The sequence below is a fragment of the Mustela nigripes genome, chromosome X (genome assembly GCF_022355385.1).
Source record: "Mustela nigripes isolate SB6536 chromosome X, MUSNIG.SB6536, whole genome shotgun sequence".
NCBI lineage: Eukaryota > Metazoa > Chordata > Mammalia > Carnivora > Mustelidae > Mustela > Mustela nigripes.
Window position 1 is genome coordinate 77,802,327 of NC_081575.1, and position 25,130 is coordinate 77,827,456.

At 38.3% G+C, this 25,130-nt stretch overlaps 1 protein-coding gene across 1 annotated transcript in view; it reads left to right on the forward strand.

Moving 5' to 3' along the window:
• Positions 1 to 2,941: 2,941 nt before the first annotated feature.
• The window catches only part of WNK3 (WNK lysine deficient protein kinase 3), a 169,660-nt gene continuing 147,471 nt past the window's right edge, over positions 2,942 to 25,130 (forward strand). Inside the window, exons 1-3 of the mRNA XM_059385248.1 lie at positions 2,942 to 3,561; positions 14,737 to 14,838; positions 24,414 to 25,068. Coding sequence (XP_059241231.1) covers positions 24,532 to 25,068 — 537 coding nt within the window. The 5' untranslated portion in view covers positions 2,942 to 3,561; positions 14,737 to 14,838; positions 24,414 to 24,531. The remainder of the gene's footprint in view (positions 3,562 to 14,736; positions 14,839 to 24,413; positions 25,069 to 25,130) is intronic.

Here is a 25,130-nt window from a genome sequence, read left to right on the forward strand (position 1 = left end):
ACAGGCTCTAAGGACTTGGAAGTATATAATTTTACTCCAGTCCCACTCTCCACCCCCATGCCTGGGTACTACATAAGATCCCCGAACTGTGACATCACCTGGGATGAGGGGAAAGTACATTCAGATGACTTATATTGTTTTCCCAACAACCTGACAAAAGGAAGGCTCGGGGTTAGAAACTGAGTTTCAGAAACGTTCACAACTCTACCTATGGTTGTAGCAGTTAGCTAACAGTCAGCTTTGAGGTTCATCTCCGTTCCATCTTGTTAATTGAAGGAGTTAACTTCTGTGTAGTAGGGAGGAGATCAACATCTAGTAGGGCCATGAAAATAACCCCCAGCCCCACCCCTGTGGGATGCTGGGGTCTAAAAATGGTTCCAGCAAAACCTTTTGTAATTTCACATAAGATGAACTAGATTAGGGGCGCCTGGGTGGCTCAGTGGTTTGGGCTGCTGCCTTCGGCTCGGGTCATGATCTCAGGGTCCTGGGATCGAGCCCCGCATCGGGCTCTCTGCTCCGCAGGAAGCATGCTTCCCTCTCTCTCTCTCTCTCTGCCTGCCTCTCTGCCTACTTGTGATCTCTGTCTGTCAAATAAATAAATAAAATCTTTAAAAAAAAAAAAGATGAACTAGATTATTGGAAGAATGTTTTCCTAGAATAATGTAAGGCCAAATTACAAATAGTTAAAATAGGTCAAATTTTCTATTTGATGAATAAAAACATCACTAATACAACCTAAGAGTCAGTGGAAACCAGGGGGTTAGAAAGGAATATTCCTTGGCATACGTTATTGACTAGTTATAATTGCGCATTCCCCTTTCTGCCCATAGTGACATTTGATCCTACTTATGGATAGGTTGCTTCAAATAGAAGAGCATGGGTGTCAATAAAATGTCTAAACTGAGAAAAGCCTGTGCTTGAACGGGGAACAAACTGATTTTCTAACTTCTGAAGTTTGTAAAAGTCACACTACTTTACATTTATTTAGCAAATGTTTGACTGTCAAAGAGGGACTTCTCAGAAGGGTTCATATCTGAGCAGGTTGAAGGGCTAACATTTCTAGGTATTGCTCTGTACTGATTACATCAAGGCGCTTGGAGACTAAGGAAGAGGAGAAGGCCAAAACTGAGGGAGGTACCTGTTGATTTTCCTAAAGGTGGATGTGTGTAGTGATGGTGGGAGTACAGAAATACTGAGAAATAAAAAATTGTGGTTCAGTTAAAGAAAATGGTGGGCACAAGTTTCTAGTTGCCATCTCAGTGGGAGTCAGGGGATACAAAGACTTGTAATAACTTGGTAACCTTTGAAACTGCCTTTTGGTAGTTGGCTCTGTTTCCTGTTTTCTTCGTAGTAGTGAACAATTCAACAAGGAAAAGGGATTATCTTCAGGGGCAGTGAGGAAAGGAGGTTAGGAGACTCCATTCATTCCACAGCTAATTTGGAATGTGGAGACCTTTAAGGTAGAGTGGTGGCGCTTTTTGGAGAAATCACACCTTGCTCTTCCAAATTTTGCCAGGAAGATCTCCACAGATGAAATAGTTGGACCTTGTAGCCCTGAATTTCATTCCTTTAGAGTCTCTTTCCATTGTCAAAAGGGAAGATGGGGATTTGAATTTATTACGGGCATAGTCTGGTTTTCTTACATATTCTGGCAATCATGGGATCAATTAAGTGACTTTCAAGAGGAAAGATGTAAAGACAACAAACAGGGCTATATGGCCTCTCACCATTCCACTCCATTTGAACTCTGGAAACTTATATTTAACTTTATTGACTTTTTTCTTTTTTTTAAAGAGCTGAAAAGGCTGAGGTTTTAAGGCCTAAAAAGAAAAAAAAAGTGGGGAGAAAAGATTGATATAACTCTGTAATAGGGCCCTGAGGCTGGGCGGTTGTAAATATTAGCCTGGCGTTTTCCACACAGCCTCCTACACTCAGGGCATCTTGCTAAAGCTTGAGGGGTATTTGAAAGGAGTCCTGCCCCTGAGGAGCTTTCACTCAGGGGCTCAGAAACCAGATGAGGCCTGGAGGGTTGAAAAATGCATGGGCTTTGGAGTGAGCACACTTGGGTTCAAGTTATGACTCCTCCATACTTAGTTGTGTGAACTTGGGCAAGTCATGTCCGTTTTCCCCTCCTGAGCCTAAGTTTCCTCCTTTATGGAGCCAGGATTATTCATGCGAGAATGACAGAAGTAATTCTGTACAATGCCTGATACAATGCAGGAAGCAGTTCTTAACTAAAGCCGCTGTGCTGGGGTTAACGCAGCAAAAGCTTGAAGGAGCTAGCATTCATTACCAACTAAAGGAGAAAGGACGTGAGCGGTAAGAGATGGTGAGAGCCTGCCTTAGCGGGAGGTGGCCTTTCCGCATGCGCACAGTCTAGGAGACCGGCAGAGTAAAGAGGGGGCGGGGCTAGGTGCCTGAAGGGGTTGCTATGGCACCGAGGGGCCAGGGGAGGTTAACTGAACCCTTAAAACATTACGCCCTCCCCCACCCGTTACTGCCTAGGCCGAAGGCCATTGTTCCCAGCAAAATGGCGTCGGTAATTTCCCTCCTGGCTAGAGGCCTAAGTAAGGCTGAGGATGGGAATTGGACTGGGGATGAGAAGAAAAACTACAATTCCCAGGGTACACCGCACTCGTCTGCGAGGCGCAAGGCACGTGCCCAGGCCTAGCGGTTACATGCCGTCAAAAATCCGTTTCATAGCTTCCCTTTCCCATCCCCACTTTCGTTGTTGCCCAGCCCCCGCGCGCGCGCACTGCGGTCTTGGGGGGGGGGGGACATGCCATGGCCGTTGCCCTCGCAACGTAACCGGGAGACCGGTATTTGTAAATCTGTGCTTCGATTTCTAATCCCAAAGCCGGCAGGTATGGGTCTCGCGAGAAAAGACGGGAGTTGGAAAAAGGGAGTTAGGGGTGGTGGGTGAAAAGGTGCCCAAGGGTACCACATCTCGGCAGAGAGGCTGCATTTAGAGGCTTGCGGATAGCAGAGTGGATGGTGGGTGGCTGGGAAGTAGTGTGTGCTTGTACTTTTCTTTTTTGGAGGGGAAGAAGGTAAAGCAGCCGTGGAGACAGAGCTTTTGAACACAAGGAGGTGTCACGCGTGTCTTTTTGGAAAGGAGAGAAGCCTTTCTCCAGTTCGACGCGCATCCCTCTCTCCCGCTGCGCTGAAGAGGGCGGGGGAGGAGTGCGCTCGCTCTAGTTGGCTAGCCACTCGGCACCTCGCAGCGATAGGGGCTGTTGGGAGTTGGGGCTGCTCCGTAGGCTTTCTCCGCCCCTCCCCCTCTTCTTTCCTCCCCTCCCCTCCCCGCCCCCCTCCACCCCTCTCTCCTCTCCAGAATTCCCTGGCTGGAGTACGCGTGCGCCTGCTCTGCTCCCGGGCGAGCGCGAGCTTGGGCTCGTACCCTGCTCCCCTAACCCCGCCCGCTCTTTACCTACCGGCAGTAGCTGGCCCGGTGGGCTCGCGGGAGACGCTCGCACGCGCACGCGCACACAACGCGGAGCGGAGCTGGAGACATCGAGGAGGGGAGTAAGAAGCATCGGAGGAGGTGATAGAGGAGGCGGTGTGCGTATCTGTGTGTGTTCTACGGTGTGGCTCGTCGAGGGGCGAGCGCAGGCTTGAAGGAGGGCGAGGGAGAAGGGAAAAGAGTCCGAGTCTCTGTCCGTGAGAGCCTCTAATCTGGTGAGGGTCCCGGGCCGGCCAGGGTTCTGGGAGAGAGGGAGGAGGCCGGGGGGCGTGTCTGGGATCCGGCTGAGAGATGAATTGGCCGGGGATGAATGGGGGGAGGCAGCGGCGGCCAAGAGTCTGTTGAAGAGTAAGCGTCCTAGTGGGGGGCGGCTTGACCGAGGCAGGGTGATTGTTGTCGCCAAGAGGTATGGGACGAGGCCGGGCTTGGGTCTTCGCGGTTGTCGGAGTTGCTGTCCGTTTGAGCGAACAGGGGGAGAGGAAAATTCTAAGGTGGAGGGAGTGGAGAAGGGCAGGTTTGGGTTTGAGGTGCGTTTTTTGTCTTCTTTTCTGTTTTTGTTGGGGGTGGCAACTTTGGGAGTTGATGGAGAACTAGGGAATGGGGAAGGTGAGAGGATACATGGGGGTTGGGACATGGTTGACAAAGGACTGAGTGATCATTTAAGTGAGATTGAGGGTGCTGAAAGAGATGATCGCTTCAGGTGTGAGAAGTTGAGTTTCAGTGGGTCAAGTGGTGGGGGAAAGTGGACTTAATATAGAGATTCAGTTGTGTGTGAAAGTCGATAGGACTGGATCGGGTGAGAGAATATTGCTGCCTGGTTCTGTAAGTGGGTTAGGTTCAAAGAGATTGAGAGGTGTTATTTGGCAACGGTGGTGTTTTCTGTGACTGACAACTTGAGGATGGGGAAGAAATGGTATGTTTAGGATAAAAGTGGTGAGGTGGCTTCACTGTGCCGAAAGAGGTTTTGTTCGACTAGTTAAGAGTGGTGAAACATTTATGGAGTGGGCTGTGGATGGAAATCCTGCACGTGTATATCTTCCCATCTTGGGAGTTGATAGACGTGTTAAAATGAAATTGAGCCCTCAAAACAGATGCGAGTGGTATGGCTATTCCTTCTTAAGAATTACCTTTGACTAAAGCAATTATACGAATAAATGGGCTTTAAGTTGTGAAAGTCTTCTGTGTGGTAGTGATTACATCCAATTTGGGGAGGCATTGTTACCTGTTTTTCATTTATAGTACGTTGTAATACCAGGATAACTTTTGAAGAGATCTCAGTATATGATACAGAGCAGCAGGTGTTTTCCAGACAGTCTCTAACATTTAGCTTGATGAATTTAAAAATTGCTTAAAGTCAGCAGCCTAGGGGAAGGATACCCTGCATTTAAGGATGGCTAAAATACACTAAAGCTGATTCTGAATGCTGAAGTAATTATACATAATTTTTTTTGTCATTCTGAATTTACCTTGTTTGAAAATTGGCACTTGCTTTTTGGTGTGAGTTTAAATTATAGCAGATTATGAGGACATTTTGTTCTCTGAATACATTACTTATCTTCTGGTAAGGATGCCTGGTGATGGTTTCATTCTGTTCTGGGTCAAGATTAATAGTTTATGAATTTGTAACTTTTCATGGTTACTTTTTACAAACTTTACTGACATATACTCAGTATCTCGGAAATGTTGCAAATTTGAGAACTTTCCCATGCCCTTTATCTTTTATTCTGCTTTGATGTTGCAAAGAGTGTAATCCTTGTTTTGACTACCCAGAGTTTAAATACAAAAACTAATACTATATTCATACTTTCTTAGATTAAGATGAATACTGGTGTATTAAGCGGTAGAGTAGAAGTACTAAAGTACCATGAGAGCCTGGGAATGTTGCACCAATTTTGGCAGGCAAGGTAGCCTCCCTGTCTTGAACTAGATGTTCCTGGAGTGGAAGAACCTGCAAGTTTTGAGGCTGGAAAGTGTAATCTTGGTATATCTGGGGAGTGGAATGAGATAAGGCTGGAATCTTAGTTTGAATTAGGAGCCTTTGACTATTTAAGAAGGGGAATAACATGAGCAGGTTTTTGTGTTTATCTCCCTGCCTTTGCTTCTGATGCCTCTGCCCCCAACCTGGAATGCTCTCTTTTCCCCATGCTGTGAATTTGAGCTCATTCTTTTTAGACTAACCTCAGTCATTAGTTATTCCCTAAAGCCTTTCTTGCCCCCGACTTTTTTTTCCTTTTCCCAGCATCCTCCACAAAGCTTCATTAGGTGCCCCACTTCAGTGGTCCCATCATACCTTGTACATATTTTTATTACTGTATTTCTGTTGGTAGGCAGGCAGGAAAGTTATTTGCCTTTTTATACTTAAGAGAGAAAATAAAGATAAGAGATAAGACCTACCCTAGTAAGCAGTGGACCCTGGAATTCCGACTTCTAAACCAATGTTGATCCTTGTATCACAAGTCTACATTTGTTGATGTAATAATTCTGTAGTGTTTTAGGAGTTAAATTTCTCTAATTTGGACTTTAACTTCCTTCCATAAAGTACAGGAATTTTTCATTAAGGTGTGCATTAGTTAGCTTGTAAGTGATAAAGCCAGTGGCTGCATAGAACCAGAGTAATCAGAAATAAATGAGAATTGTTCTATTACTATAAGATTTATTGTCAGATAATTTACTTTAACAAATTAACAGAAGTTCTAAATTTTTGTGTATATGTTTGTGTGTGGGGAGGTTGTGTGCAAGGAAAAAAAAACCCTTTCTCAGTACCCCATCTTAGTGTAAGTAGACCAGTTCTATTTGCAGATATATTTGATTATTTCTCTTGGCTAAAACCCAGAATACTTTTGGGGGGGGGGAAGTTCCCATTTTTTGTTTGAGATCATAAAGTTTATGGCACTGTTAGGAGATGTTTGAAGATTGTAAAGGACGTCTATAAAAGATTTCATTCAGAAATTCCCAAAACTTCAAGAGTAGAATTGATGCCATTTTAAATTGTTTTGGTAGAGTTTGTCATGAGATACTTGGTTTAGAAAATGTTGAGGTTAAGTTACTGCAGTGGTGAGCCTTTAATGCCCCTTTCTTCAGGGATATATATATATATATCTCATTAACAGAAATGAAGTAACATTGTTTTCTGTGTTTTAACCTGGTAATTTTTTACTGTGATAAAATTCACGTAATATAATGTACCATTTTAGAGTGTACAATTCAGTGTCATTAAGTACCTTCATGATGTTGCATATCTAGTTCCAAAACATTTTCATCACCCCAGAAGGAAACCCTGTACCCATTAAACCATGGCTTCCCATTCCCCATTCCTCCCAGCTCCTGGCAACCACTAATATTCCATCTCTATGGATTTTCCATTCTGGGTATTTCGTATAAATGAAATCATGCATTATATTACCTTATTGTCTGGCTTTTTTCACTTCACATGTTTTTGAGGTTCACTAATGTTGTGGCGTATATCAGTATTTCATTCCTTTTTAAAAAAGTTTATTTTTTTTTTAGTAATCTCTACACCCACTGTGGTCTCAAACTCACAACCCTGAGATCAAGAGTTACATGCTCTTCTGATTGAGCCAGCCAGGTGCCCCTATATTACATTCCCTTTTAATGGTTAAATAATATTCCCTTGTATGGATATACTACATTTTGTTTATTTATTCATCAGTTCATAGACATTTGGGATCTTCTACCTTTTAGCTTTTGTGAATAATGCTGGTATGAATATTTGTATATACATTTTTGCTTGAAAACCTGTTTTCAGGTATGCACCTAGAAGTGGAATTATTGTGTCATATGGTCATTCTGTTTAACTTTTTGAGGAGCCACTAAACTGTTTTCCACAGTGGCTGCACCATTTTACATTCCCACCAGCAATGTACAAGGGTTCCAGTTTCTTTACATCCTCACCAACATTTGTTACTTTCTGGTTTTTTGTTTGTGTGCTTTATGGCCATACTAAGTGGGTGTGAAAAGGGATCTCATTGTGGTTTTTATTTGTCTTTCTATAATGACTGATGATGTGTAGCATCTTTTCATGTGGCTGTTGGCTGTTTGAATTTGTTCTTTGGAGAACTAAGTCTTTTGCCCATTTTTAATTTTTTAAATGTTGACTTAAAGAGTTTTAAAAGAATACATTCTAAATTCTAGACCCTGATCAGACATATGATTTGCAAATATTTTCTTCTATTCAGAGTTATCTTTTTACTTGTTAATAGTGTCTTTTGATGCACAAAAAATTTGAAATTTGAAGTCCAGTTTATCTATTTTTTTTGTTGCTCGTGCTTTCAGTGTTATATTTAAGAAACCACTGCCAAACCCAAGACAATGCAGATTTACTCCTATCTCTTCTTCGCAGAGTTTTATTGTTTCAACTTTAATATTGAGGTCTTTGTTTCATTTTGAGTTAATTTTTGTATATAGTATGGGGTAAGGGTCCAGTGGTGTTTTTTTGTATGCGGATTATCTTGAAGTTTTATAAACTATAAAATAGATAAGGGGGTGGGAGATATAGGCTTCCAGTTATGGAAATAGTAAGTTACAGGGATAAAAGGTACAGCCTAGGGAACATAGTTAACGGTATTGTAATAATGTTGTATGGTGACAGATGGTAGCTACACTTGTGATGAGCATAGCATAATGTATAGACTTGTGGAAACACTATGTTGTTTCCCTGAAACTAATGTAACATTTTGTGTCAACTATACTTCAATAAAAAAAGTAATATATGATACTATATATGACGCTATTTTGTGGCAATATGTAATTATTCTTTGGGCTTTTGTGGAGGAGAAATGTTTCTAAATGCATTTTTGAAGGTCATGCTTTGTATTTGAAGAGTGGGGATATTCTAAAGCTCTTTATGAGACAGTTGGACTTTCATGATCAGGAAACCTCAATATGGCAAACTAGACAATCCTTATGGTAAAGTTACATAAGTGTTTTGTTTTTTAGATAATTGTTTTTCTTTTTTTTAAATAAAGAGTATTATTTTTGTTTTCGGATTTTTTGTGTAGGGTGAAATCTTTTATTATAACTGGGGGGAAAAGCAGATTTAGTTTATAATTAAGCAGAAATTGGCATTGGATTTATCCTAAGAGCACCCTCATCTATGTGTTATTTGGTTTCTGATTGTGAGCCAGCTTCTTGACCAAAACATATATCAATCAGTACCTTGTGGAGACTTTTTATTTGTAGCTTAGGCCATAATGACCTGTACATTGTCCTATTCATTTAAGAATCATGTAAGATTATTTTAGTTCCATTACTTGTAAAAATGAGAGTTAAAATTTAGCACAGCACAATTTGTTGGTAAATCTCAGCCTCTAGTTAAGTGTAATTAAAATAGAGACGTTAGTTTGAATTGTTTTAAACACTAGGGGGTGTGTTTAATAGAAGAATGGGAAATTGGCTTGATTAGACCCAAGACTCATAGGGTGCTAGTTCAGCTCTGACGATATCCAGTGCTGCCCAGAGAATAATTTTGTCCTGATGAGCTACTGTGGCATATCCATTCATAGTTAGCCTTTGAAGGTTTCTAGCAAGAGGGGGAAAAAACCCCTTGAAGCTCTGTGGTTCATTTACTAAGGAAGCTTTCAAAAGTCCTGATAACTTACTCTGAAGCTGTTAATCCAAATGAATTTTGGAGTATGACTTACCTAACATATTTGTAAGGTTCTACCATTCCTTGAACAAATTTTTATTGTGTTCCTCCAGTGTGCAGGGTTGGTGTGTTGGGAATAGATGAAAAGGAAGCAAAGCAGGCAATGACCCTGCTCTCTTTGAGAGCATTATAGTTGGAGGACAATAGTCAACAAATAGAACATAAATGCTGAGAAGAATGAGTTTTTTGAAAGATTTTATTTTTAAGTAATCTCTGCCCAACATGGGGCTCAAACTCCGAGATCAGGAGTTCCACACTCCACCGTCTGAATCAACCAGGCACCCTGAGAAGAAATTTTTTTAAAGGATGCTGGGATGTTAGAGAGAAGCCTCTTTAGCTCAGTTGGTTAGTTTGGAAGGTTTCTTTGAGGAGGTGACTTTGAACAGAGATCCGAATGTTAAGAGACCAGCAATTCTTAGTATCCCTTCTGTTAATTATTATTTTGTTAAATTGTTAATTTATCTCTACTAAACATTTTAGATTTCTTAATATTTTAAATGTGTAAGATATGTGCTTTTTTTAAAGATTTTATTTATTTGACAGACAGAGATCACAAGTAGGCAGAGAGGCAGGCAGAGAGAGAGGAGGAAGGAGGCTCCCTGCTGAGCAGGGTGCCTGATGTGGGGCTCAATCCCAGGACCCTGGGATCATGACCTGAGCTGAAGGCAGAGGCTTTAACCCACTGAGCCACAGAGGCGCTGCTGTGCTTTTGTTTCTAAGGAAAAAAAAAAAAAACAAACAAAAAAGGTGCATTCCTTATGAGAAGAAACTGTGTTTCCAGGTGAAAATGTCACTGGAGTAGGAGTCAGCCTAGGTTCTGGTCTTGCTCTCAGTGTAATCTTGTATAAATTGGTGAGCATCGATTTCCTTATTTGTTACTAAACAAAGCAAAAGCCCTACCTATTTTGCAGAGGTTTTTTGTTTTTTGTTTTTTTTTTTGGCTAACTAAGAAAATATACTGCGTAAATTACACAACGGTATATGAAACACAGTGTATTCTATTAACATATTTTTGGAGTCAAAGTTTCTCAATTGAGAAATGTTTTCCTACCAATTTAAAGCTTTTGTGCCTGTAACCATCTGGTAAATTTTAGCACCAAAGATCTAAACTCATTGATTAATCAGGAGGGGTTGGGTTCTTAGAACATGGCAGTATGGTAGAAAGTATGTTGGATTTGGAGCTAGAAAACTGGGGTTCCAGAATTTCCCCTTCACTTACTGGCTTTGTGACTTGGGCAAGACTATAAACTTTTCTGAGCCTTCCTAATTTTCAGAATTCAGGCTAATACTACATAGCTCTCAGGGTTGTTGTTAGGAGTCTTTGAGTTAAGTAGATGAAGTTCTTATGGAAACTATAAACCTTTTTCTGTAAAGGACCAGATTGTCAATATTTTAGGCTTTGCAGACCATGAAGTCTGTTGCAATAACACAGCTCTGCTGTTGTAGCAGCCATAGACAATATGTAAATGAATGAGTGTGGCTGTGTTCCAATAAAACTATTTATGAACACTGAAATACAAATTTTGAATAATTTTTCTGTGTCATGAAATACTGTTCTTTTGATTTTTTTCCCCAACCATTTAAAAATATAAAAATTTTTCTCGGGTCACCTGCTGCACAGAAACTAGCAGTGAGGTGAGGTAAGTTTGGCTTGAGGGCTGTATGTAGTTTTGCCACAACTGTTGTAAAGGGTCAGGCAGAATAAAGTCTTAATTAGGGATTTGAAGGTAGATGATTGATAAATATAAAGCCAAGTGCCCCGATAAATATAAATTGTTTAATTTTGATAACAAAAGAAGATGGAGATGATCTCAACCCCTTTTCTAATTTGAACCCAGAAATTTCTTCATATAAAATGAGCATCTTTAATTGAGGAAATGATCTTGCTAAAGCAAAACTGGATGATGGAAGTGAGGAAGAAGATAGTTTTAGTGTTATAAACTCCCAGGGACTGTAATGTGGTTATGCATTGTATGTATCTCTGCAATTCAGGATTGTGTATAGTGTTGTGCATGTGGGTCCATGTCATATGTGGGTGCATGTCATATGTGGCCCCATATTATGAATAAAGAGTGGACTTGGGAGTCCAGTGCCTGAGTTAAATTCTGGCCCTGGTTTCTACTGGCTGTGTGATTTTAGACAAGTTAACTTAATTTTTGGAGCCTAGTTTCCTCATTTGTAAAATGGGAATAAAAATATTACCTACGTCAAGATTTTTGTGGTGATTACATGAGAGAATGCATGAAGGGGCTTACAGTGCTTGGCACAAAGCATTCAATAAGTATTAATTGATATTTATTTGTATTTATATTGTACATACCTTATTTGTTTTCTTCTTTCAGTTACTTTGAGAAATGGTAATATCCTCTTATTTATTATTTATTTATTTGACAGAAAGAGATCACAAGTAGGTGGAAAGGCAGGCAGAGAGAGGGGGGGGGGAAGCAGGCTCCTGCCAAAGAGAGCCCGATGTGGGGCTCAATCCCAGGACCCTGAGATCATGACCTGAGCTGAAAGCAGAGGCTCAACCCACTGAGCCACTCAGGTGCCCCAAGAAATGATAATATCCTTAACTGGTTCTTTTGTACAGGTTATTGATGGACAATTATGCTTTAAAGGATTAAACTAACATACAGGTAGATTAAAACCTTAAGGTCCACCTTTACACAATTTTTGCTTTCCAGTGGGTAACTATTGTTAAGTGTTGACTGTAGGGGTGCCAGGCTGGCTCAGTTGGTAGAGCATGAGACTCTTGATCTCAGGGTTTTAAGTTCCCATGTTGGGTGTAGAGATTACTTAGAAATAATTTTTAAAAATCTTTAAAAGGAAGTTGACTGTCAACGTGTACAGTCCTTTTTCTCTGTATTTACATGCATATGCATATGCAAATAAAAATATTTTATGTCTTGCTCTTTTCCCAGAGAATATGACTTAGGGCTCTCTCTCTCTCTCCATATATATATATGTGTGTGTGTGTGTGTATATACATACACATATATATGTATCTTCACATCATTCTTTTTAATGAATACACAGTGCTTAATACTAATTGCTTCTTAAACCTGCAGGATAAATTAAGAGCATATCTTCTGGGGCTTTTTTGTATGCATTTAAACATACATGAGTACATTTGGAAACAAGGTTTTATAGTTTTTTTTCTCACATAAATGATATGTTGTATATGCTGTACTGTAATTTGTTTTTTTCACTTAATAGTATTTATATGTAGGAGTTTTTTATATATTAGTTGTATATATCCATCTCTTATTTTTTAAACATGCATATTATTACATAGTACAGATTTACCACTGCTTATTTTATCATTCTCTTATACATGGATATTTAAGTTCTTTTCAGTATTTTTTGCTATTCCAGACAATGCTTCAGTAAAAACCCTAGTGCATGTATATTTGTATACGTACAAAAATATTTCTCAGGTAGATACCAAAAAGTGTAATTGCTGGTGATAAGTATGTATTAAGATACTTGGAATTTGTCAAGGAGTTTGACAAAGGGTTTGAAAGGTCTATTCCAGTTTGTTTGCCAAGAGTGCATGAAGTGCTGAATTTCTCATACACTTTTCAAAAACAGATTTTTTGGCTCATCTGTTGGATAAAAAATGATTGTTTGAATTTGCATGTCCCTGCTCAAAAAAGTTTGAGCCATCTTCCTATCATCCACATATTGGCCTTTTGTATTTCTTACTGATTTTTTTAGTTCTTCGTATATTCTGGATATTAATGGTTGTTATACATGTTGCAAATATTTGCTCCCCATCTGTTGCTTAGCTTTTAACCTTGTTCATGGTCAGATGGGCAAATGTGTTAGCTTTTTATTAATGGTCTTTGCATTTTGTCTTTTTATGAAAGCCTTTCTTCAGGTTAGAAATATATGCAGCCATATCTTTTTAAATTAATTAATTAATTAATTATTTTTTTCATATTTTCTTTTAATAGTTATATAGTTTTGCTGTTACATTTAGCTCTTTAACCTACCTGGAATTTATTTTTGTGACTGGTCTGAAGCGGGTCTTTAACATCCTCCCCCACATTATAGATAGCCAGTTATTCTGACAGTGTTTATTATGCTATCTGTTCTGTGCTGAAACTATTATTTAACTTACTATAGCTGCATTATATTACAGTTTTCTTTATATAGGTATTGAATATTTCTTCTTGAGTTTGTTCCTAGATGAGTATGTTACAGCTTTGTTGCTCTTATGTACAAGATAGTGTGTGTGTATTTAAAATCTCAGTGACCTGCCTTCCTCCAGACACCCAGCCCTTCCCTCCCCTTCTGAGTGCTGCCCAACTCCAGGTCCCTCACCTTAGAATAGCTGCTTTTTAAATTACATTTTCTAGCTGATTATTGACAATGTATAGCAAAGCTACTGATTTCTGTTTGTTGATTTGATCTTTGGCCTTTCTGCTGAGCTCTCTATTCTGCTGAGTTCCTATTATAGTTGTTAGTTGATTTGCTTGGATTTTCTAGATAGATAATCATATAGCCTGCAAGTTTTGAATTTTGTGTCCTACTTTCTAATATTCATACATCCTGATTTATTTCCTTAAATGGTAGTGGTGATAATAAGAATTCTTGGCTTATTCATGACTTTAATTATTGTTTATGTGAAAGATGCTTAACCTCACTCATAAGATAAATGCTAATTAAAACCACACTGAGATTCCTTTTTAAAATCTATCAGAGTGTTAAAAGTCAAAATATTTGATAAGGGGGCGCCTGGGTGGCTCAGTGGGTTAAGCCTCTGCCTTTGCTCAGGTCATGATCTCAGAGTCCTGGGATTGAGCCCGCATCAGGCTCTCTGCTCAGCAGGGAGCCTGATTCTCCTTTCTCTCTGCCTGCCTCTCTGCCTACTTGTGATCTCTCTCTCTCTCTCTGTCAAATAAATAAATAAAATCTTTAAAAAAATATTTGATGATACCTTTTTTGTTGTAGGTAGGAGTTTGAATTGGTACAATGGCCATGGTACGCAGTTTGGCAGCATTATATAAAGATACACATGTATTACGTGTATTATTCTGGATGTATTAACATACATCAATAAAAGTTAAATACATAAATTTCTTTTGATCCAATAATATCATTTCAGGAAATACATATATAAACACACACACACATACATACACGCATATGTACAAAATATGTAATGCTATTCGTCATAACAAATAACATAGCAAATAATTGAATACTATATACTATATAGGTTTTAAAAGAATAAGGAACTTCTGTGTAGTGACAGGGAAAAAATACCAAGTTGTTGTGACTATAAATAAAAGTTTGGTATACACTGTGCTATTTTTTTGTTTAAGGAAGGAAAAAGAGAACATATATTTGTATTTGCTTATTTGCCTAAAGGAATTCCAGAGGGCTACACAATAATCTAATGAGTGGTTACCTGTTGGGGGAGTGGTGGGAACTGAATAGATGGGAAACAGGGTTGGGAGGGAATCTATTAATTATATACCTCTTTGATTTTTGAGTTTTAGGACTATATTTTTAAAAATTAAATTAAAAATGGTTTCTTAAATTATTTCACCTCCTCCAAGGACATTTTTGTTTCTCTTGATCTCTCTTTTCTGTATTACAGGTTTTCTCCAAATGGCTGTCTCCTGATTCTGTCCGTATTTAAGAACGAGCTAGTAGAAGGGCCGACTGGGAGTTCTGTGTACGGAGACAGGGTTGTCAACTGGTAGGCTTTATTTTGGGGTGAGTGGGTGGACAGCTGGCTATTACACTTGGAGTACCCAAATACCAGAGGGCAAAGGGCTTTGCTCTGGGATGCCCTTGTTCATCCGGGTTTGTTGAAATTAATATTTTGCGTGCAAGGATTTTTTTCTTGGTGGAATGGGGAAGAGAGTTCATCAACTGTTTCATAATTCAGAGCTTCAGTTAGTCCCTTTTTTTCCAGACTTTTTTTTTTTTTAACTCTGGCACTTTATGGGATCACTTATCTCTGGGGTTTGGTCCTGCAAGTCTTCTCCATCCTGGGTTGGAACCATTTCTATTGCATATTTTAGGTTGTAGTATCCTTTGATTTGTGTTACTAGCCAGTTCTTTCCTATTTGCTCTCTGTCAGAAATTGTTGAAATCTTGTATTTGTTATGCCATTTTCCATTTGTATCCTTGGCCTGTGACTTATACTTTTGTACTTTATTACCATTGCTTTTCCAGGAAAGTACAAGAGATATAAGTTCAGTTTACCTTCTTGAACCAGAAGCCAACAGTGGTATATGTTAAACTTGGGTAAACTGTAGGCTCCTTGAGGACAAGGACAGACTTTTTCTTTTATCCCCAGATCCTGACCATGCTTGGCACTTGGTAAATGTTTATTGATGTGGATACATATATGAGAGAGAGAGGACTGTTAATGGGAAATTTACCATATAATTGTGACAATTTATTTTAAAAAATTTTATTGAATTATACTTGACATATGGTGTTGTATTAATTTTAAGTGTACTACATAGTAATTTGACAGTTCTATACATTCTGCTGTGCTCACCACAGTAAGTGTAGTTACCATCTGTCACCATACAAAGTTATTACAATATAATTGACTGTATTCCCTATACTGTACTTTTCATCTTGTGACTTACTTATTTTAGAACTAGAAGTTTGTATCTCTTAATCACTTCCCCTATTTTGCCTGTCCCCTCACTCCCCTCCCTTGTGGCAACCACCAGTTTGTTCTCTGTATTAGTGAGTTCATTTCTCTTTGTTGTCTTTTTGTTAGTTTTATTTTTTAGATTCGATATGTAAGTGAGATCATATGGTATTTGTCTTTCTCTATCTGACTTATTTCACCTAGCATACTACCCTCTAGGTCCATTCATGTTATCGTGAATGGAACGATCTCATTCTTTCTTATGGTTGAGTGATACTTCATTTTGTATATATACCACATCTTCTTTATCCATTCATCTGTTGATGGACACTTAGGTTGCTTCCACATCTTGGCTTTTGTAAATAATGCTGCAGCAAATATAGGTGAGCATACAACTTTTTGAATTAGTGTTTTTATTTTCTTCAGGTATAAACTTACCTGAAGTGGCCCAGTAGTGGAATTACTGAATCATGTGGTGCTTCTACTTTTAGGTATTTTTTAAAGACAGGGAAGGGGGAGGAGCAGAGAGAGAGGGAGAGAGATAATCTTAAGCAGGCTCTGTGCTTAGCACGGACCCCGACATGGGGCTTGAGATCATGACCTGAGCTGAAATTAAGAGTCAGATGCTTTAACTGACTGAGCCACCCAGGCGCCCCTGCCTGTTTTTAATTGGATTATTTGTTTTTTTGTGTGTTGAGTTGTATGGGTTCTTGGTATATATCTTGGATATTAACTTCTTATCAAATATGTCATTTGCAAACGTTTTCTTAAGCAGGTTGACTTTATATACATTCTTTCAATGGCTGGTTCCAAAAGTTGAAGTTCTTGAGCCATGGATTAACAAAGTACTGATTTTATGCTGAATTTCTGATGGATAGAATTTCTGATGGATGATAAGCTATGAGGGAAGATTATTTCAAGCTTTTCACTCAAATGCTCCAAGATTATATATCAAACAGGTTAAAGGAGTAGATATAGGGTACACATTTGTGAGAGTTTCCCTATAATTTCAGTCTCTCTGGTAGTGCTTTTGTAGTTATCTTTATATATATTCCCAGTTTGTTACCATTTTATGAAGGAAAAAAATGGTCATATAAAAGTTACAACATATAGCTGTTGAACTTAGTAAGAGACTTTAGTTTTGAGGCCTGATTTTTGTGGACTATTTCACTGAGGTATGTTGCTGCATTGCTGAATGTAGAAGAGTTTATTTCCTGGTCACTGAAGCAATGCCAGCTTGGTTTATTACTGGAAAGCTTTAAAAGAATGCATTATATACTTATCAGCCTTCCTAAGTGAGTCTACTGAAAATCACTTGATTTTTTTTAGAGTATTATTGAATGGTGCTTTAATATAGCACTGCCCCTAGGGGTTATTAAGATGTAGAAAATAAAAGCTTCTATTGATTGATTATTATATTATGCCAGGCACTGTGCTAAGTAGTTTATATGTGTATTTTCATATCAGTCCTTTGAGATTTCACAAATGAAATCAAGAATGATTGAGGTAAAGTAATGGGCCCCAAATCTACTTTGAGGAATGAGAGGCAGAACCAAGATTTGATTCCAGGTTTCTCTCACTCCAAAGCCTGTGTTCTGAACCCCTGTTTTATGGACAAGAAGCTAGTGGATCCATGATGGGAAGGCCATAGATATTCTGTGCTTAGTGTAGTTCTTGGCCTAGTTTTAAAAAGATTTGTTGTTCTTATTTGTTGTGTTTGTGTCTTTTATTTGTTGTTTTTTATTAATTATTGATGTCAGGGCTTTCCCATTTAGAGAAGTGATTCTCAACTCGGAGGCCAGGCTGAAGATAAAGAAAGTGGACAAAATTGAGTGGGGGAAGATAGAGAATATAATTTTAGAAAGGCATATTTGATATTATGGCTTATATTTTAGTCAAAATGTTTTAAGATTCTTAAGAGAGACATCATCTTTTATTGAGATATAATTTATATACTATAAAATTCACCAATATAAATGTAAATGATTTTTAGTAAATTTATAGAATTGTGTAACCTTGATTACAGTCTAATTTTAGAATATTTCCATCACCCCCAAAAGGTTCTTTAGGCCAGTTTGCAGTTAGTCCTGTTCTTATATACTTCAGCCCCAGGTGACAAGTTATTTATTTTCTCTTTCTATAGATTTACATATTCTAGACTTTTCATAGAAATGGAACCATATGGCATGTTGTCTTTTCCTCTGGCTTCTTTCACTTAGCAAAATGTTTTCAAGGTTTATCCTTGTTGTAGCATATATCTGTAACTCATTCCTTTGCATTGCCAAGTAGTATTCTATTGTATGGTTATAACACATTTTGTTTACCCATCAGTTGACAGACATTTGGATTGTTTCTGCCTTTTGGCTATTGTGAATAGCATTGCTATGGACACTTATGTACAAGTTTTGTGTGGACATACGTTTTCATTTCTCTTGGGAAGATGGTGTCATATAGTTACTCAATGCTTAATTTGTTGAGGAACTGCTAGACTGTGTTCTGGAGCAGCTGCACCATTCTACGTTCCCTCCAGCAATGTATAAGAGGTCCATTTCTCGGGGCGCCTGGGTGGCTCAGTGGGTTAAGCCGCTGCCTTCGGCTCAGGTCATGATCTCAGAGTCCTGGGATCGAGTCCCGCATTGGGCTCTCTGCTCAGCAGAGAGCCTGCTTCCCTCTCTCTCTCTCTCTCTGGCTGCCTCTCCGTCTACTTGTGATTTCTCTCTGTCAAATTAATAAATAAAAATCTTAAAAAAAAAAGGTCCATTTCTCTACATCCTTACCAACACCTGTTATTGTCTGTCTTTTGTATCATAGCCATCTTCATGGGTATGAAGTAATATTTCATTTGTGGTTTTGAGTTGCATTTCTCTAAAGAGTAATGATGTGTAACATCTTTTCCTGTGTTTATTGGCTATTTGTATATCTTTTTAAAAAAAATATTTTATTTATTTATTTGACAGAGAGAGATCATAAGTAGGCAGAGAGGCAGGTGGGGGTGGGGGAAGCATGTTCTCCATGGAGTAGAGAGCCTGATGAGGGGCTTGAACCCGGGACCCTGAGATCACTACTTGAGCCAAAGGCAGAGGCTTAACCCACTGAGCCACCCAGGTGCCCCTGTATATCTTATTATACAGAATAAACATTAGAGAATGTCTCTAATAGACATTAGAGAAATGTCTATTCAGATTTTGAGCCTATTGGATTATTTATCTTTTCATTATTGAGTTATAAGAATTCCTTTATAGGAATGCCTGAGTGGCTTAGTCAGTTAAGTGTCTACCTTCAGCTTGGGTCATAATCCCAGACTCCTGGGATGGAGTCCCTCAAGGGGCTCCTTGCTTAGGTCTTGCTCAGTGGAGATCCTCCTTCTTCCTCTGCCTACTGCTTCCTGTGCTTATGCGTGCTCACTTGCTCGCTCTCTCTCTCCCTCCCACCCTCCCTCTGATGAATGAATAAAATCTTAAAGAAAAAAAAACAAATTCCCTATATATTCTGAGTACCAGTCCCTTATAAGATATGTGATTTGCACATATTTTTGGTCAGTCTTTTTGCTTTTCACCTTCTTGATGGCATCCATTGAAGCACAAAAGTTTTAAATTTTGATGAGGTCCATCTTCTCAATTTTCTCTTTTATCACTTGTATTTTTGTTATTTTATCTGGGAAATCATTGCTTAACCCGAAGTCACTAAGATTCACTTCAGTGTTTTTTTTATTTTTAGAGCTTTAGAGTTTTAGCTGCTATATTATGTCTCTGATCCACTTTGAGTTCATTTTTTTATGGTGTGAGGTAGGAGTCCAACTTTATCTTTTATATGTGGATATATCCAATTGTCCTAGCACCTTTTGCTGAAAAACTGACAAGGAGCAAGGAGCCCATGCTGGGAGTAGATCTCAGGACTCTGGGATCATTCTTTTCCCATTCAGTAGTCTTGGCCTCTTATTTGAAAATCGATTGACCGTAAATGTTAAGGTTTACTTCTCGACTCTCGATTCTATTCCATTGATCTAAAATTGACCCTTGATGATGTGAGGATTAGGGGCACCAACCCCTGTGCAGTTGAAAATCTGCATATAGCTTTTTGTTCTCTAAAAACTTTGTAGTTGGAGCACCTGGGTGGCTCAGTGGGTTAAGCTGCTGCCTTCTGCTCAGGTCATGATCTCAGGGTCCTGGGATGGAGCCCCGCATTGGGCTCTCTGCTCAGCAGGGAGCCTGCTTCCTCCTCTCTCTCTGCCTGCCTCTCTGCCTGCTTGTGATCTCTCTCTGTCAAATAAATAAATAAAAAATCTTAAAGAAAAACAAAAAAACTTTGTAGTGATAGTGTACCAAAGCTTTACCAATAACATAAACAATTGATTAGCACATATTGTATATGTTATATATATTGTATACTGTATTCTAACAATAAAATAAGCTATGAAAAAATGTTATTAAGAAAATCAAAAGACTATGATGAGTGCTGTGAAGTGTGAACCTGGCGATTCACAGACCTGTACCTCTGAGGCTAATAATGCATTATATGTTAATAAAAAAAATCAAGAGAGCAAATTCACAGTACTCTATCGTAAAATATCCATGCATAAGTAGATCTGCACAGTTCAAACCCATGTTATTCAAGGGCCAGTTATATGTATCTCCTTTTTCTATTGTTTATTTCTAATTTAATTCTTTTGTGGTAGGAGAGCATACTTTGATTTCAGTTCTCATAAATTTATTGAGATTTATTGTATAATATGTGATTTGCTCTGGAGATTTTTTGCATGTGTGTTTGAAAAGAATGTATATTTTGCTCTTATTAGGAGTGTTATATAGATGGCAGTTAGGTTAAATTGGCTGGTTGTATTGACCAAGTTTTCCAGATTCTTTTTGCTTTTCTGTCTAGTTCTCTCCATCACTGAGAATGGGGTATTAAAGTACTCTACTGTTGTTTTTGAACTGTTTATTTCTTTCCAGTTTTCTCATACTTAAAAAATATCCTTCTTTGTATCTAGGAACATTTTTGTCTTGGGTTTTGCTTTTTTAGAATTTAGAAGACTGGGGAACACTTATTTCCCCATTCCCCTTAATTATTTCTTCTTATACTTATAGTTTAGGAAACCAGGTGACCAAATGTGTTAGAATTACTATACCAGAGCAACACTACTGTTTTTATATTCGAATTCTGAGTAAGATTTATATTTTTCTTATTCTTTTTTTTAAGAGTTTATTTATTTGTCAGAGACACAGAGAGCAAGCTCAAGCGGGCCGCGGTGGGACGGGAGGGGGGGGGGAGGCAGGGGAGGAAGGAGAAGAGGGTCCCTGCTGAGCAAGGAGCCCATGCTGGGAGTAGATCTCAGGACTCTGGGATTATGCCTGAGCCAAAGGTAGACACTTAGCAACTGAGCCACCCAGGGGTCCCAAGATTTAATTTTTAAAAAGAGGTTATGCAGTTAAAAATGTTTTAAGGCCTTTTCCAACTTAAATTCTCCAATTTTATGTATTTTTGTCTGCTAAGAGGTCTTTTTATCTTACTTATGGATCTCTGTTCTTAAGGTTTCTGGATAAGTGATCTTTAGTGAAGTAAAGTGAATAATACTCTTCTTTCTTAAGAATATCCTACCTAAAATGTTTATATTTGGAAAATGTGAGTGAAGGGTATACTGGATTCTTTGTATATTCTTGCAGGGGTTTTTTTTTTTTCCAAGTCTAAAATTATGTTGGAATAAGTTAACGAAAAAAATCTCTGCCTCAGTAAAGCATTGTTAGATACTTATTTCTCACTTGCAGGCAGTACTAGTCTGAGTCTTAAAGTGTATTGATTTGGCAGTGTGACCTCACAGAATAGTTTTGGTATTAACATAGTTACTTCCTAGTTCTGTCATCTGATAGGCACATTTCTGGGAATTTTTATAGGCTTTTCTTTTGCCTCACAACCATATTCACTTAGATATAAATCTTGCATTTAGTATTTGCTTAACATGTCTTGAGTCTGTCCCTCTTGCCACTGTTTTCACTGAAACCTTAGCATCTCTTCCCTGAATTGTGGCTCTCTAACTGGTCTCCTTGTTTTACATTGTATGGCATAGAAATCCTTAGTGACTATCTGCCTCTCTGTCCTCATCTACGTGCTTCTAATAAGTGAGTAAACTATTATTCATGATACCACTTATATGCACTTATTCCATACTGTTTTATGACTTTGCTTGTGATCGTCGCTTTGCTTGGACCAGCTAATTTTCTTTCTTTAAAACTCAGTTTGGGGGGCGCCTGGGTGGCTCAGCGGGTTAAGCTGCTGCCTTCGGCTCAGGTCATGATCTCAGGGTCCTGGGATCGAGGCCCGCGTCGGGTTCTCTGCTCAGCAGGGAGCTTGCTTCCCCCCTCTCTCTCTGCCTGCCTCTCCATCTACTTGTAATTTCTCTCTGTCAAATAAATAAATAAAATCTTAAAAAAAAAAAAAAACAAAAAACAAAAAAAAACTCAGTTTGGGGATCTTTCCCAGGAAACCTTTCTTAGAGTATCTGACTTCAGGTTTTTGCATGTAGATATACAATAGTCCTAGCACCATTTATTGAAAAGACTGTTCTTTATTGAATTTTCTTGGCACCCTTGTTGAAAATTAATCAACTATGAATATGTGGGGTTTTTTCTGGACTGTTTATTTATACTCCCTTTATCTATACCTCTTTATGCCAGTATCACACTATCTTAATATTATAGCTTTGTAGTAGGTTTTAAAATTGGAAAGGGTGAGTGAGTCTTCCAACTTTGTTCTTTTTCAAAATGGTTTTGGTTTTGGCTCTTCTGGGTCCCTTGTAGTTCTGTATGAATTTTAGGATCAATTGGTGAATTTCTGCAAAGAAACCAGCTGGAATTTTGATAGGAATTATGTTAAATGTGTAGAACAATTTGGGGGTGTTTCTCCTCATTTTGTTTTAGTTCAGGGTTGGTTTTCTTCAGTTTTTCAAATTTGGTATTTCTGTGTATGCTTCGTTTGGCATAGCAAATTGTGCCTTTGGAGGCATATAACATGATAATGGGTATGTAAGCTTAACTTCGTGATGCATGTTTGTGGTGGGAAGGGAGAATTTTCTTACTGGTAGTTTTACCATTTTTGAAAAAAGGTTTTTCCTTATGAATTCCACGTATTTCCACACATTCATTGTGGAAAGTTTTAGAAAATACAAGAAAGCAGAAAGTTCATAATTCCACCATTCAGAGTTCATATAGTGTGTACATATGTGTATGGAAGCTTGTTGTATATATTTCTTTTTTCATTTATCTGTATAACATATAGGCAATGTCTTTTCATCTCACTAAAAACTGTGGTGTTTTTCTTTCTTTTTTTTTTAATATTTTTGTTTTTTAAGTAGGCTCAATGGCCAGCATGGGACTTGAACTCATGACCCTGAGATCAAGAGCTCTGTGCTTTACTGACTGAGCCAGACAGTCACACCCAAACTTCAGTGTTTCTTAATGCTGTGTCACATCTCATTTTGATATTTAACTAAACCTCTATTAGGCTTATGTTTAGGATAGTTTTTCCAAATTATAAGTGCTATAGTTAAATCTTTGCCCAGATTCTTGACTATTTTCTAAGGCAAGTTCCTATAAGTGGAATTGCTGGTTCAAGAGGATGCATATTTTTAAGTCTTTTTTGCCATTTTTTTAGTATAGTGATATTTGAAAGCCATTTCTTTATGTTAATATTTGAGGGTAAGCCATTTCTTTATGTTAATATTTGAGGGTAAGCTCATTAACAAGTATTTACATTATTTGGAACTACCATTAGATGTTCATATAGCATTATTCACTGTTGTTATTAAAAGGATAAAAAAAGGCAAAAACAAAAAACCAATCCATTGACCAGATGAATGGAAAAACAAAATGTGGTATATCCACACAATGGAATATTGTTGAGCCTTAAAAAGGAATGCAATTCTGATACACGGTACAACGTGAGTGAACTTTAAGCATCATGTGAAGAGAAATAAGCCAGACATAAAAGGACAAATATCGTATGATTCCACTTATATTGAAGTACCTAGAATAAGCAAGTTCATAGGGACAGAAAGTAGTATAGAGATTACCAGAGGCTGGGGATATGGAGAGTTTAACGGATGTAGAATTTCAGTTTGGAATGATGAAAATGTTCTGGAAATGGATAGTGGTAGTGATTGTACAACATTGTAAATGTACTTAATGCCACTGAATTGTACGCTGAAAAATGGTTAAATGGCAAATTTGATATTAAATATATTTTACCACAATAAAAATACTGCAATTGTAGTAATTTCAGAATTTTAGATAAAAATCACTCACTGAGAAATTATGTGCTTATTTTACTTATTGTGTATTACCTTGTAGCTAAGTGAGCTCAGGTTTTGAATACTTGTTTTAAATGTGATGGATTGATAGCTGGTGCTGAGAACTAAGTTCCTCATCAACATTCATACAATATGAAGATTTATTGAGCTCTGTATGCTAAGTAGTCTGCTAGGCACTGAGGACTACAGTGGTAAACAAGATAAGACACAGTCCCTAGAGTCTCCTGGTTGCTAAGATTGGACAGAAAAAGAACAAATTTCTTATTAAGAAAAAAAGGGATTAAACAATCAGGTGACTTGTTTTCTCCTTAATGATTTCCTTTGTGGGGTGATTTTAAAATATCCGTTTCCCCCCCTTCAGGTTGCTATGGAAACATATGACTAAATAAACGGAAGTCCATTCTGATAATTCTGATACCTGAGATGTAACTGGACTAAAGAGTGGAACAGGAAAAATTTTAGTGCCAACCTCAATTACAATGGCTACTGATTCAGGAGAGCCAGCTAGCACAGAAGATTCTGAGAAACCTGATGGAGTTTCAGTGGAAGACAGAGCTCCTCAGCTTGCAGCAACTTTGACAGTGGAAGCTAGACTAAAAGAAAAAAATAGTACCTTCTCTGCTTCTGGGGAGACTACAGAAAGGAAGAGATTCTTCCGAAAGAGTGTTGAGATGATGGAAGATGATAAAGTTGCTGCATCTTCCTCCAAAGATGAGAGAATGAAGACCACAACCAATATTCCAAGAGTAGAAAAACTTCCTACAAATGTGCTAGGAGGTGGACAAGAAGTTAAATATGAACAGTGTTCAAAGGCAACTTCAGAGTCCTCAAAAGATTGTCTCAAGGAGAAAAGTGAAAAGGAAATGGAAGAAGAAGCAGAAATGAAGGCTGTAGCTACTTCTCCTAGTGGGAGGTTCCTGAAATTCGACATTGAGCTGGGAAGAGGAGCATTTAAAACAGTATATAAAGGATTGGACACTGAAACATGGGTTGAGGTTGCTTGGTGCGAGCTGCAGGTGGGTATATAATCTTCTTGGTCTTAATAAATTCCAGTTTTAGCATGCCTAGCCTTCTGATG